General features: G+C 42.8%; 1 protein-coding gene across 3 annotated transcripts; it reads right to left on the bottom strand.

The window, feature by feature from the left end:
* Positions 1 to 855: 855 nt before the first annotated feature.
* LOC111872777 lies at positions 856 to 12,930 on the bottom strand. 3 transcript variants are annotated; one of them, XM_033754835.1, is made up of 10 exons: positions 12,731 to 12,930; positions 11,564 to 11,745; positions 11,294 to 11,425; positions 8,787 to 9,263; positions 7,695 to 7,835; positions 6,462 to 6,602; positions 5,235 to 5,375; positions 4,022 to 4,159; positions 2,817 to 2,956; positions 856 to 920 (listed from the first exon to the last, which is right to left on the bottom strand). In XM_033754835.1, exons 2-9 carry the CDS (start codon positions 11,729 to 11,731, stop codon positions 2,882 to 2,884), a joined length of 1,413 nt encoding a protein of 470 aa, XP_033610726.1. In that variant the 5' UTR covers positions 11,732 to 11,745; positions 12,731 to 12,930; the 3' UTR covers positions 856 to 920; positions 2,817 to 2,881. The 3 variants fall into 3 exon arrangements, with proteins under 3 accessions (XP_033610726.1, XP_033610725.1, XP_023722711.2); XM_033754834.1 differs by lacking the exon at positions 12,731 to 12,930 and adding an exon at positions 12,094 to 12,246; XM_023866943.2 differs by lacking the exon at positions 12,731 to 12,930 and having other exon boundaries at positions 11,564 to 11,907.
* Between the last annotated feature and the right edge of the window lie 132 nt (positions 12,931 to 13,062).

Below are 13,062 nucleotides of genomic sequence, written 5' to 3' on the forward strand. Positions count from 1 at the left end.
CAACTTGGTGTATGCTCTAAATGCAATCACATTCTCTACACCGTGTACCAGAATGACTGAAGAAACTGCACCAAGTGAAGACGATAGGGCTTCATTTTTGGAATATTTCGCAACGCCCTTCACACAGTCATAGTTGACATCTCCAATTGACGACTCGCATGGCGCACATGTTTCTTGAGACTGCGAAGAAAAGACTGCCTCGTATCACACTTTCTATTGACACGCGGATGTCCTGAACGTTTTGCCACTTTAAAAAAACCCTTTGTCTGAAACTGCTGATACCAACGTCTAATGCTGTTGGGAGATGGAGAATCACTCTTAAATTATCGCTGGAAGGCCCGCTGAATAGAAACAACGGTTTCATGCTTCGCAAACTGCAGCACACAAAACACTTACTGCTCCAGAGCCGTTATTGTCTCTGTGTTACGTCGCTGACCGAGTAAGAGGCGTGTGTGTGTGTGGGGGGGAGTGGCGATTGCGCATGCGATCAAAACTTGAATACCTGCTCTTTCGTTCCATGTGGGAATCATGTCTCCGTCGCAAGTTGCTGTGCTGTCGCCCTTGCCGGCGGCTAGCCTGTCGCACTCGCCAGTGGCTGTGCTGTCTCCGTCGCAAGTCGCTCTGCTGTCGCCCTTGCCGGCGGCTAGCCTGTCGCACTCGTCAGTGGCTGTGCTGTCTCCGTCGCAAGTCGCTGTGCTGCAGCACTCGCCAGTGGCTGTGCTGTCTCCGTTGCAAGTGGCTGTGCTGTCGCCCTTGCCGGCGGCTAGACTGTCGCTCTCGCCATTGACTGTGCTGTCTCCGTCGCAAGTGGCTGTGCTGTCGCCCTTGCCGGTGACTTTCAGGAAGATCACGTGGGTAGCTCTGCTGTCTCCGTCGCAAGTCGCTGTGCTGTCAGGGTCCCGTGTGGTGTTCCGAGGCACCTGCAAAACAAAACATCACAGTGTTCAGGAACCAGTAGCTGAGATTCTTAGTAATCGTTGGAATTGCTTGCTTCAAGAACAGTTGGTGGCACTAGAGAATGAATATGTGACATATGTTGTCTTCTGTTTGAATAACTAAACACAGCAAACTGCTTCACACACTTAATATATTGTGATTATTATGATCATTTCCAATGCACCGGCTGGTTGAACAGTGCCTGAAACCCGGAATGATAGCAGAAACTAATGTAATTCCACAACGAACACGCTTGGAGGGATCGAAACGTTGTCTCAAATTAAGACGAGGATCCGACACAACAGATTCATGAAAAGCAATAACTGAATCACAGGACATGGTGACTTTCAGGAAGATCACGTGGCTGTTATAAAAGTCAGTGGAATCGTGAGTTCGTTAGACAGACTTCGTTCAAGGCATTGAGAAAGTCATTTATAAGAACATTCAGAAGGCAGTTCAAGTGTTAACCAGAAAAGATTCGTTGCCAAGCAACGGCTATCAAGCAGACGTTGAAGACTTCATTTTGTGTGTTACAGTGTTATAATTATTCGTAGTTACTACTTGTGAGTGTCATCTGACACATAACCCATTATTATTATTATTGTTATTATTATTACTATTATTCACACCAATCAGGAACATATGACAGTACACATCCCTTTGTTGTGTGTCCCCGTGGGTAGAAGAATAAGTAGAGCAAGAAACCAGATGGAAAGCAGGTGGAAAACTGAGGTTCCTCTTATTTTCTGACCCTGAATATAGAAGCACTATTTTTTCCTTTGAAAGGTCCTTATACTTCCGAATGACTATATAGCGTTATATTCCAGAACATATCGCTCTTCCTTGCCCTGTTTTATATGTTGAAATTGTGGGAAAACCTTATTTCCATGCTGACTTTGCAGGCGTTGTATGCTCTAAATGCAATCAAATTCTCTAGACCGTGTACCAAAATGATTCAAGAAACTGCACCAAGTGAAGACGATAGGGCTTCATTTTCGGAATCTGAATAGAAACAACGGTTTCATGCTTCGCAAACTGCAGCCCACACAACACTTACTGCTCCTGAGTCGCTATTATCTCTGTGTTACGTCGCTGACCGAGTAAGAGGTGTTTTGGGGGGGGGGGAGTGGCGATTGCGCATGCGATCAAAACTTGAATACCTGCTCTTTCGTTCCATGTGGGAAACATGCTTCTGCGTGCGTTTACAAATCCGATATGGTCAATTGAAACCGCTCCAATGATTTTGGTACACGATGTATTCATTATTTACTCATTTTATTTGCGGTTAATCTGACAGTGCTGTCAGTATCTCACTTTGTGTATCATCCAGTGGTAAGATGATAAAGCAATAATGAATTACTCGCGGCGGAAGAGGGAGCGCTCCTGTAGCTTATTCGAGAGTCTTAACAGGGAGATCGACTATCGTGCCTGAGGTTCAATTGTTTCTCTCGGTCCTCGTTCCAGACAAATGCCAAAAGTATGTCTCAGATTACAGCCCGACCACTTCCTTCCACATCCTCACCAATTCATTATTCACTACCACCTCGCAATTCGACGTTACCGTGGAAAAACCAGGGACGTACCTAGAGCGACCGAAGAAAGGCACGCAAAACTCATCAGGATAGCCGGTTTACGGCACGTGATATAAATACGCGACCTTCTGAGTACGAAGAAAGATGCTACCCGTTCGGTAAGAGTCGCTCTTGGAGACCTCATGGTTGTCTTCGTTTTGTAACACATGAGAGCCGACCGTCGTGTTAACGAGTCGCTACTGGTGCAATTTCATTGAGAACTAATAAAATGGAATATAAAAGAGACATTCCTATTTTCAATTTCTGTAATTTTATGCAAATTAAATTCTTCTGATAGGCAGTACTTACAGCTCATAGACGTTTCTGGAATTCCTCCAAATACTTCTGTGCTGGGGTCTTCTCTTCGTTTCTTCTCATGTACTTCTTCTGACACACAGCGTCTTGCCTTCTGAGAGGCTCGAATTCCTCCTTAAGTTTTCCTCTCGCTCCTGAGGACATTAAAACGAGCCACAGGATAAGCTCATGTTCAGAGATAAAGGATGAATCAAAGAAAACTATCTCTCATTAAAGACAGGGAGAGTAAGTTATGGAAAAAAACAAAACAATAAAACTGTGACAAACATCAGAAGATGTAAACAAAATAGCGTAGGATATTTCAGTTACTTGTAAGACTTCAATGTTAGTATGCATTCCCAGCTTGACTTCACGACTTTACAAGAATCGAGAGAAGTCATATTACTCGTATAGCCTCGTATGTTTCTCGGTCGCTGACCGAGTAGGAGGTGTGTGTGGGGGGGGGCGATTGCGCATGCGATCAAAACTTGAATACCTGCTCTTTCGTTCCATGTGGGAAACATGCTTTGCGTGCATTTCCAAATCCCGTATGGTCATTTGAAACCGCTCCAATGATTTTGGTACATGATGTGTTCATTATTTACTCATTTTATTTGCGGTTAATCTGACAGTGCTGTCAGTATCTCACTTTGTGTATCATCCAGTGGTAAGATGATAAAGCAATAATGAATTACTCGCGGCGGAAGAGGGAGCGCTCCTGTAGCTTATTCGAGAGTCTTAATAGGGAGATCGACTACCGTGCCTGAGGTTTCATTGTTTCTCTCGGTCCTCGTTCCAGACAAATGCCAAAAGTATGTCTCAGATTACAGCCCGACCACTTCCATCCACATCCTCACCAATTCATTATTCACTACCACCTCACAATTCGACGTTACCGGGGAAAAACCAGGGACGTACCTAGAGCGACCGAAGAAAGGCATGCAAAACTCATAACAGGATAGCCGGTTTACGGCACGTGATATAAACACGTGACCTTCTGAGGACGAAGAAATATGCTACCCGTTCGGTAAGAGTCGCTCTTGAAGACCTTCTCAGGGTTGTCCTCGTTTTGTAACACATGAGAGCCGACCGTCGTGTTAACGAGTCGCTAGTGGTGCAAATTCATTGAGAACTAATAAAATGGAATATAAAAGAGACATTCCTATTTTCAATTTCTATAATTTTATGCAAATTAAATTATTCTGATAGGCAGTACTTACAGCTAATAGACGTTTCAGGAATATCTCCCAATACTTCTGTGCTGGGGTCTTCTCTTCGTTTCTTCTCATATAGTTGTTCTGACACAGCGTCTTGCCTTCTGAGAAGCTCGAATTCCTCATTAAGTTTTCCTCTCGCTCCTGAGGACATTAAAACCAGCCACAGGATAAGCTCATGTTCAGAGATAAAGGATGAATCAAAGAAATCTATCTCTCATTAAAGACAGGGAGAGTAAGTTATGGGGAAAAAAAACAATAAAACTGTAACAAACACCAGAAGATGTAAACAAAATAGCGTATGATATTTCAGTTAATTGTAAGACTTCAATGTTAGTATGCATTCCCAGCTTGACTTCAAGGCTTTACAAGAATCAAGACAAGTCGTATTACTCGCATAGCCTCGTATGTTTCTCGGTCGCTGACCGAGTAGGCGGTGTGTGTGTGTGTGTGTGTGGGGGGGGGTGAGTGGCGATCGCGCATGCGGTCAAAACTTGAATACCTGCTCTTTCGTTCCATGTGGGAAACATGCTTTTGCGTGCATTCACAAATCCGATATGGTCACGTGAAACCGCTCCAATGATTTTGGTACACGATGTAGTCATTATTTAACAATTTTATTTGCGGTTAATCTGACAGTGCTGTTAGTATCTCACTTTGTGTATCATCGAGTGGTAAGATGATAAAGCAATAATGAATTACTCGCGGCAGAAGAATGAGCGCTCCTGAAGCTTATTCGAGAGTCTCAACAGGAAGAACGACTATCGTGAATGAGGTTTTCGTTGTTTCTCTCGGTCCTCCCTCCTGACAAATTCCAAAATAATGTTTCAGATTAGAGCCCGACCTTCCTTCCACATCCTCACCAATTCATTATTCATTACCACCTCGAAATTCGACGTTATCGTGGAAATACCAGGGACGTGCCTAGGGCGACCGAAGAAAGGCACGCAAAAATCATAACAGGATAGCCGGCACGTGATATAAACACGCGACCTTCTGAGTAGGAAGAAAGATGCTACCCGTTCGGTAAGAGTCGCTCTTGAAGACCTTCTCATGGTTATCTTCGTTTTGTAACACATGGGAGCCGACCGTCGTGTTAACGAGTCGCTACTGGTGCAATTTCATTGAGAACTAATAAAATGGAATATAAAAGAGACATTCCTATTTTCAATTTCTATAATTTTATGCAAATTAAATTCTTCTGATAGGCAGTACTTACAGCTCCTAGACGTTTCTGGTATTCTTCCAAATACTTCTCTGCTGGTGTCATCTTTTTGTTTCTTCTCGTGTAGTTCTTCTGACACCGAGCGTCTTGCCTTCTGAGAGGTTCGAATTCTTCATCAAGTTGTTCCTCTCGCTCCTGAGGACACAGGATAAGCTCATGTTTAGAGATAAAGGATGAATCAAAGAAAACTATCTCATTAAAGACAGGGAGAGTAAGTTATGGGAAAAAGAACAATAAAACTGTAACAAACACCAGAAGATGTAAACAAAATAGCGTATGATATTTCAGTTAATTGTAAGACTTCAATGTTAGTATGCATTCCCAGCTTGACTTCAAGGCTTTACAAGAATCAAGACAAGTCGTATTACTCGTATAGCCTCGTATGTTTCTCGGTCGCTGACCGAGTAGGCGGTGTGTGTGTGTGTGGGTGGGGGGTGAGTGGCGATCGCGCATGCGATCAAAACTTGAATACCTGCTCTTTCGTTCCATGTGGGAAACATGCTTTTGCGTGCGTTCACAAATCCGATATGGTCACGTGAAACCGCTCCAATGATTTTGGTACACGATGTATTCATTATTTAACAATTTTATTTGCGGTTAATCTGACAGTGCTGTCAGTATCTCACTTTGTGTATCATCCAGTGGTAAGATGATAAAGCAATAATGAATTACTCGCGGCGGAAGAGGGAGCGCTCCTGTAGCTAATTCGATAGTCTCAACAGGGAGATCGACTATCGTGAATGAGGTTTTCGTTGTTTCTCTCGGTCCTCGTTCCAGACAAATGCCAAAATAATGTCTCAGATTAGAGCCCGACCACTTCCATCCACATCCTCACCAATTCATTATTCACTACCACCTCACAATTCGACGTTATCGTGGAAGTACCTGGGACGTGCCTAGGGCGACCGAAGAAAGACACGCAAAAATCATAACAGGATAGCCGGCACGTGATATAAACACGCGACCTTCTGAGTAGGAAGAAAGATGCTACTCGTTCGGTAAGAGTCGCTCTTGGAGACCTTCTCAGGGTTGTCCTCGTTTTGTAACGCATGAGAGCCGACCGTCGTGTTAACGAGTCGCTACTGGTGCAATTTCATTGAGAACTAATAAAATGGAATATAAAAGAGACATTCCTATATTCAATTTCTATAAGCTGGGGATGCTCAGATAAATTTTACAGAATTTTATGCAAATTAAATTCTTCTGATAGGCAGTACTTACAGCTCTCAGACGTTTCCGGAATTCCTCAAAATACTTCTCTGCTGGTGTCCTCTCTTCGTTTCTTCTCATGTTGTTCTTCTGACACACAGCATCTTGCATGCTGAGAGCCTCGAATTCCTCATCACTTTCTGCCTCTCGCTCCTGAGGACATTAAAACCAGCCACAGGATAAGCTCATGTTCAGAGATAAAGGATGAATCAAAGAAAACTATCTCTCATTAAAGACAGGGAGAGTAAGTTATGGAAAAAAACAAAACAATAAAACTGTGACAAACATCAGAAGATGTAAACAAAATAGCGTAGGATATTTCAGTTACTTGTAAGACTTCAATGTTAGTATGCATTCCCAGCTTGACTTCACGACTTTACAAGAATCGAGAGATTACTCGTATAGCCTCGTATGTTTCTCGGTCGCTGACCGAGTAGGAGGTGTGTGTGGGGGCGGGGGGGCGATTGCGCATGCGATCAAAACTTGAATACCCGCTCTTTCGTTCCATGTGGGAAACATGCTTTGCGTGCATTTCCAAATCCCGTATGGTTGTTTGAAACCGCTCCAATGATTTTGGTACACGATTTGTTCATTATTTACTCATTTTATTTGCGGTTAATCTGACAGTGCTGTCAGTATCTCACTTTGTGTATCATCCAGTGGTAAGATGATAAAGCAATAATGAATTACTCGCGGCGGAAGAGGGAGCGCTCCTGTAGCTTATTCGAGAGTCTTAATAGGGAGATCGACTACCGTGCCTGAGGTTTCATTGTTTCTCTCGGTCCTCGTTCCAGACAAATGCCAAAAGTATGTCTCAGATTACAGCCCGACCACTTCCTTCCACATCCTCACCAATTCATTATTCACTACCACCTCGCAATTCGACGTTATCGTGGAAATACCAGGGACGTGCCTAGGGCGACCGAAGAAAGGCACGCAAAAATCATAACAGGATAGCCGGTTTTCGGCACGTGATATAAATAAGCGACCTTCTGAGTACGAAGAAAGATGCTACCCGTTCGGTAAGACGCGCTCTTGGAGACCTTTTCAGGGTTGTCCTCGTTTTGTAACGCATGAGAGCTGACCGTCGTGTTAACGAGTCGCTAGTGGTGCAATTTCATTGAGAACTAATAAAATGGAATATAAAAGAGACATTCCTATTTTCAATTTCTATAAGCTGGGGATGTTCAGATAAACTTTACAGAATTTTATGCAAATTAAATTCTTCTGATAGGCAGTACTTACAGCTCCTAGACGTTTCTGGTATTCTTCCAAATACTTCTCTGCTGGTGTCATCTTTTTGTTTCTTCTCGTGTAGTTCTTCTGACACCGAGCGTCTTGCCTTCTGAGAGGTTCGAATTCTTCATCAAGTTGTTCCTCTCGCTCCTGAGGACATTAAAACGAGCCACAGGATAAGCTCATGTTCAGAGATAAAGGATGAATCAAAGAAAACTATCTCATTAAAGATAGGGAGAGTAAGTTATGGAAAAAAAAAACAATAAAACTGTAACAAACACCAGAAGACGTCAAGTTCACTTTAACTAGTTTAATTATATTATCCTGACAAGGACCGTACAGATCCAACAACTTCAGAAGACGCAGTAGAACAGCAAGACATACAAAATGAAAAAGTGTAATCTACAATAAAATTGAACTTTAATTCATGAACGTTTAATCAATAATATAATTAAACTAGTTAAAGTGAACTTGACGCAGCGATGAACGTAAGTGGGAAGTGACTGAATACAAGTGAAAGTGAAAGCATAACTAGTGAAATTCGATTAACAAATTTTAAATTTTTTAAAATGTAAAATTTAAATTTTAACTTTTGACATTTAGAGCAATTTTAACTTGTGTTTTATGAGAGAACTTGATATATTATTGAGCGTGGGCCTGAATAAGATACAGGATCGTATAAGTGAGAAGACGAATGTGATTGCGTGTAATTATACAGCTGTGTTCGTACACCTGAGGATGACCTCTTGAGGTCGAAATATGTAGTGTAATAATAATAAAAATATGTTGTGTGGTTGGTAAAACTGACTCTAATATTCTTTACTGGATTGTTAGGAAACATAGCGCGCCTTAGACTACACGGAGACTCTGATCGGCCTGCATTGCCTAAACACAAATATAAATTATACGGACACAGGGTTCGAGGAGGTAGAAATGTTTGCAATAGGAAAGCAGGTATATGAGGGTTGCATGGAACTCCTCCTCTTCTCCAGGATCGACTCAATGCATTTCCCGTCATCAGAATATTACATCCTCACAGCCAGCTTTCGTATTAACCTCCCAGCTACAAGCGCACTCACAGTGCCTAGTGCAGTGGCTTACCTGCTTTTGCCCGCGTCGCTGGCCTGTCGCCGTCACAGTCTTCACAGGGCGTTGGGCTGTCGCCATCCCAGGCGTCATAGGTCGCCGTGCTGTCGCCGTCACAGGGCGCTGGGCTGCCGCCATCCCAGTCGTCATAGGTCGTTGTTCTGTCGCTGTTACCGGCGTCACAGGGCTCTGTTCTGTTGCTGTCACAAGCGTCACAGATCGCTGTGCTGTCGCCGTCACAGGGCGCTGTTCTGTCGCCGTTACAGGCCTCACAGGTCGCTGTGCTGTCGCCGTCACAGGTCGCTGTTCTGTGGCCGTTACAGGCGTCACAAGGCTCTGTTCTGTTGCTGTCACCGTCACAGGTCGCTGTTCTGCCACCGTCACAGGTCGCTGTTCTGTCGCCGTTACAGGCGTCACAGGGCTCTGTTCTGTTGCTGTCACAGGTAGCTGTGCTGTCATTGTCTCTTGTTCTGTTCCGAGGCGCCTGGAAAACTGAACATATCACAATGGTTTCAGGAACGGGTAGTTAAGTGGCTTAATCGCCGTCGATATTGCGTGATTCAAGAATAGTTTGCGGCATCACAAAATTAATATTCGTTGTGAATTTTCTTCGATTTGAACAATTACACCACGGCAAAATGCTTCACACACCTACACACATGCAATGTATTGTGACAAATATGATCATATGCTAGGCCATGGCTTGTTGAACACTTCATAAAAACCGGAATGATTGCAGAAACGAATATTATCCATTGCTAGACAACTAATGGTTGCAAAAAGTTTCGCGACAACGAACACGCTTGGAGAGATGAAGTCGTTTCCCAAATTAACACAAGATTCTGAGGCAACTGATTCTTCGAAAACAGTAATGGAACCCTTGAACGTGGTGACTTCTATGAGGACCGCGTGGTAGTTACAAAAGTCAGTGGATTCGGGATTTTGTTAAGACAGACGTCATTCGAGGCTTTCAGAAAGTCATTCATAAGGAAATTCAGACGGCAGTTCAGTAGTTGAAAGTTTAAGCAGATAAGGTTCGTTACCAAGCCACGACTAGCAAGGAGACGTTGAAGACTTCCTTTTGTGTGTTATAGTCACAGTAATACGTATTTAGAGTGTTAAAATTATTTGTAGTTACAACTTGTGAGTGTCTAGTAAAAAAATTAAAGTTATCCCTGTAACAGGTCGTGGAGGCCCATAGGGTTGTGAGATGTTGAGGTTCCAACATTTTCTAGACAATCGGCTCATAGATGGCGGCAAGATTATCAGCCTTACGCGCCGGCCGTCTTTACCCCCAAGAATATTCGAAGAATATTCCTGGTACTCATTTCTGTTAGAGTCTGAGTCGATCCCAGGACCATATTGGGGCTGGAATGATTAGGCCAATTGAAAAGAAAATCCAGTGACGTCATCGAGACTTGAACCGGCGACCTCCATGCTTGTAGCATAGTGCCTCAACCAACTACGCTATCGCGTACCCCCTTGTGAGTGTCTAATAATTCTATTCATCTAATCCAGAACCCATTATAATTATTCACACCAATCAGGAACATGTGACAGTACGTCTTCCTTTGTTGTGTGTCTCCGTGCCAAGATGGAACGGTGTTCCATTCACGAGTACATAAGAACATGCCATTATCCATTATCCTCAGATAAATAAAACCCACAACCTCACACACTAATTATGAATGCTAATATTACAATGAGATATGCAGTATATCAGGTAGGTCTCTCGCATTCAAGCCTTGCACTAATATGATGTCTTCAAGGTGTGCTACAAGTCTGTTATCCTAACAAATTCGTATTAGATGTAATAATTCATTTTTCTTTTGTTTCTAATTATTTTAAAATTTTCATATAACGTTGTGGCGTATAGACTCGTTGCTAAGCGGTGACTGTGAACAGCGGCCGTTGCGGCACGCAACAACAGAGAAACTGTTTTCTTAGGGGTTAGAAGTGGGATGTTACTTAAGGACTCTGGCATAAGGACTTCAGTTAAAGGAATTGTAGTCCTGATCGGCGGTAAACCGCCAGCGTGAAATTCACTTTTACTTTGACTTTGCTCTCATAAAATATGGTAAAGAGTACCGTGGGACTCTAAACCAAGGATCATTGTGTTGTTGAGGGACAGCAGCAGTTTAACAGCCAGCTAAGTTCAGTTGTGAGACAGTGGCCATCCTGGAATGACCTGAGCGTGGAAGCTGAAGAATCTCCACTGTTAGAGTCCATTATCTGAAAACGGCTGGTGTAGACACTGCGGTGTGGAATACAGTTAGCGTGGATTCTGGTGATGTGTAAATTGTGGAGATCAGCGATGGCGCTATAATTAATTGTAGTCACGAGTCGTGTGTTAAAGTGGTCAATAAATGAGTCACCAAAACTAATTTGCCTCTATAGTCACTCATAGACGTGACAATATCTATAACACATCTAATTTGACAGTTTGCCAGAAACACATTTTTCAATCAGCATGATAATCTGCTTTTTTAATTTCAGTATGAACATGTCTGAAATTTGCTTACCTTATCACGTACCCATCTTTGGATGTTCTCGAAGCACCCGCCGGTGGACGAGTCTCGGGAGTCTTCTGTGCCCTCTCCCGTGTTGTCTGGGCATTTCCTCTCATAACAATCTTCATCACTATTCAGGTCATTCTGAAAGGGACAACGAATTTTATCGAAATTCAGTTCTATAAAATTCTTATTTCCAAAATTTGCCAGACACGTATGTTTCAGTCAACATGATAATATGTCTTTTTAGTTTCAGTATGAACATGTCTGAAATCTGCTTACGTTTATGCATATCCATGTTCGGACCCAACCGAAGCAGCAGCCGCTGACGGACGAGTCTCGAGCATGTTTAGTGCGGTCTCGGAGTTTGTCATGAGGAGAGCAGTTGTGACCTTCCGTTTCGGCAGGAAAACAAGCATGAATGCTCTCCGTACCACGTTCCATTTTCATATGTCAGTTGAATGCTGTAACAAAGAAAATACGTCACGATTATATTATCTGAAATCAGGAAATTAATTAGTTGAAGTCTAAAGGATATGAAAGTATATATGTGCGTTTGTGTTTTAAACGTTATGCTTTAAAAGCAATTAACATATTGTAGCGTGTTTTGTCACTAAAGACGCCGTTCGGATTGTTACTTGGTTTGTTTAACAACCTACAAGTCTCGGCTACAATTAATTACCACAATGTTACGGGTTTACACACTTTATAACCCTATTCGCAATAATCTGTTGACTCTATCTTCAGTAGTCTACACGTATTCACAGTACGGGAGCTATATAAGTGTTACTGTGTTACACACTCCCAATTACCTCTCAGTTATCACGAACTATCACTGATTATCACACACGCGTCCGGTTCTTCTTTCCGCGACTGCTGGTATATTACAACTCTGTCACTCCTGATCGCACACTAACTCTCGCTTACTGCTCAGCCGGCTTTTTATACCGTTCGCTGTTGCCTGTTGCTCGTGGCAATTGCGTGGCTTGTCACAGCGTGAAGCTGTGCCACGTCACAGTGTGGGGGGTGGGAGCGCAGCGCTGACTCATCTTCCACGTCATCGGGGCCAGAGCTGCCATGTCACCGCTGGGGAGGTAGGGGGTGTCCTCCATTGCGCAACATGTCACGATTTTGTCACGTGTATGAGTGGCCACAGACGTGGTTAGGACTGGTGAATAGATTTACTGACCATGTACAGGACGTAATTACAAATAACTATAATATTATCAATGATCTCCTCAATACACAAGTCACTACATGCTAAGTTTTCTTAGTTTGTTTTACTAATCGTTACCCGGTAATGGATTATAACGATGAAGGTTCTCCCAGTTCCACCGATATCTAATGCTGGCAACGAAAATGTAAACGTAACCATAGAAACGAAACACGTATACATAAGGCAAGGAAACTTGTGAATTTATACATATGACACTCGAAAATGATTATTACCTTGAAGCTATCAAAAATCATATGTCGCAATATCTCGGACTAAAAATAAAAACATTATCGCGATTGTTTAATAAATTGTTCTGTCTTCCAACACCAATAGCAGTAGGAGCAGTAGAATGTATACCACCATCTAACGGTCTGAATAACAACTATGAAACTGTCTCGTAGGTTATTTTTACTTGAATTGAAACTCACAATTAAGCTGTAAGGTAGGGTTTCCATTAATAATTAGTGTCTGTATATGCGGAGGCAAGACTTGTACAAAGTCCAGCACGGTATGTCTGTTTTAATTCATGGTGGAATTGCTTTTCTAGGTGTAGTTAAATCCAAGG

Source organism: Cryptotermes secundus, unplaced genomic scaffold (genome assembly GCF_002891405.2).
Source record: "Cryptotermes secundus unplaced genomic scaffold, Csec_1.0 scaffold53, whole genome shotgun sequence".
NCBI lineage: Eukaryota > Metazoa > Arthropoda > Insecta > Blattodea > Kalotermitidae > Cryptotermes > Cryptotermes secundus.

Coding starts and splice junctions, on each gene's coding strand:
- LOC111872777 (XM_033754835.1), bottom strand. CDS start 11,731: ATGAAAATGGAACGTGGTACGGAGAGCATTCATGCTTGTTTTCCTGCC. Junction 5,376..6,461: donor TCCGGAAACGTCTGAGAGCT/GTAAGTACTGCC, acceptor CTGTGTCCTCAG/GAGCGAGAGGAACAACTTGA. Junction 4,160..5,234: donor ACCAGAAACGTCTAGGAGCT/GTAAGTACTGCC, acceptor TAATGTCCTCAG/GAGCGAGAGGAAAACTTAAT.